Genomic DNA, 1,607 nt, shown 5'->3' on the forward strand with positions numbered 1-1,607 from the left:
CACTTGAGTACTCAAGCCTGATCAGACTGCAGGGAAAGATCTCCTTTTACAGGAATAGGGTAGGTAAGAATGGTGATGGCCTTTATAGTAAAGGCCAAGTGTATTAATAATCACATTATCTAGAGTCCAATAAGTACATTATCTAGAGTCCCAAACAATCAGCTAACGTAATTATTACCAGAGAAACGGCCGCATTAAAACTCGAGAGAGAGAAGACTGTATCCAGTATTTGCCAGGTCAGTAAGAATGCAGCAGGAAAGTTTTACTCCCAACACACTAGTTCTCCTCCTGTGCCACAGCTCAGGTCCCTAAAGAATCACTGTATCTGTGTGCAACTGTGCCTTAAAGGGTATTTGCTTTCAACAACAATTCAGGAGATGAAGACAGATGAACACAGTCAAGCTACAGGAAGGCAGTAGATGCCCTGGAGAAGAGATCCAGACAGACAAGAATAGGCGGTTACATTTGATAAAGTTATTATCACCTAAAGCAGCACCAAAGATCATTCAATATTCCACTGAAGTTCTACAGAGCACGGGTCATTCATGAAAGCCTTTGAGCGTCACTGGTGCTTGAAACCAGATGTAGTCCTCCCAGCTAGAAGTCATATGCTGAGGAGGCGAGGCACTTATGTTGATGTCTCCATCACAGGACAAGTTAACAGTTAATTTCCTCCCTCGGGTCGGCACTTTATAGTTGAGCTTGGGCCGGAACCAATCAACACCACAATCGCGGTGTCCTTGGAGCATAACAACAGTGCCCATCACAGGGAGAGCCTTAAGTTCACTGAAGACATCCGCAACAAAGAGCGAGTGAAAGAGCTTGCGAACACAGGATGCAGTTTTCAGGCTTTCCTCAGGACTGGCCTCACAGATACCCTCCAAGTTGAGCTCATAGAGCTCCTTGGGGCTCATGACATTGCCTCCAAGTAGAATAAGAACCCGAGGAACCAGTGTCAAACTAAACATCACTTCCAAGTGCTGGAGCACTCCCTCCAGCTCCATCAGCACCTGCTGGCACTTCTTGCTTGCCAGGTCCATGGAGGGTGGCTTCTTAATCACATCTCCATCCTGGAAAACAAAATAAATAAAAATTAGTACATTTCATTATTAGGACATATTAGTCCTAATATACTCGTCAGAAAGCATGGCCCATCCCGTCCCTGAAAGCCAGGGAAGGTTCAAAGGGGTTTATGCTCCTTTTAAGGGATATAGGTACCCACATATAGAATCAGGAGATCCAAGAGGAACACAGAAGGCCACTCTATAGCTCCTCAGTTTGAATCTGAATCATGCTACTGATGAATTCCCTCAAGAATTAGAAGCTCCATCTTTTAAAGATCAGCTATCACTCCAAAACCACTCAACATTTTTTTTTTTCTTAGAGTTGAGTAACAAACAAAACAGTGACATGCTTTGAACAGAAAGTGAGACAAGAAGAGATAAACAGTAACTTGTTGAGGCCTTTATCCACCTAACCTAAAATTGTGGGGTTTTTTTTTTTTAAATGAAGTTGTGGTAACATTTAAGGATACAGCTACAATGAGCGCTTTACATTAGAAGCGGTTGACGCATTAAAATACGAGTTACTGACCTGGAATAGTTAGC

General features: G+C 43.1%; 1 protein-coding gene across 1 annotated transcript; it reads right to left on the reverse strand.

Annotated features, from left to right (window-relative positions):
* Positions 1 to 539: 539 nt before the first annotated feature.
* On the reverse strand, positions 540 to 1,070 carry MAD2L1BP (MAD2L1 binding protein; the record flags this gene model as incomplete). Its single annotated transcript, XM_009585058.1, has 1 exon — positions 540 to 1,070. A coding segment is annotated over one exon (531 nt), but the record flags the coding sequence as incomplete, so codon positions are not given.
* Between the last annotated feature and the right edge of the window lie 537 nt (positions 1,071 to 1,607).

Source organism: Fulmarus glacialis, unplaced genomic scaffold (assembly GCF_000690835.1).
Source record: "Fulmarus glacialis isolate BGI_N327 unplaced genomic scaffold, ASM69083v1 scaffold16489, whole genome shotgun sequence".
In the NCBI taxonomy this organism is placed as follows: Eukaryota; Metazoa; Chordata; class Aves; order Procellariiformes; family Procellariidae; genus Fulmarus; species Fulmarus glacialis.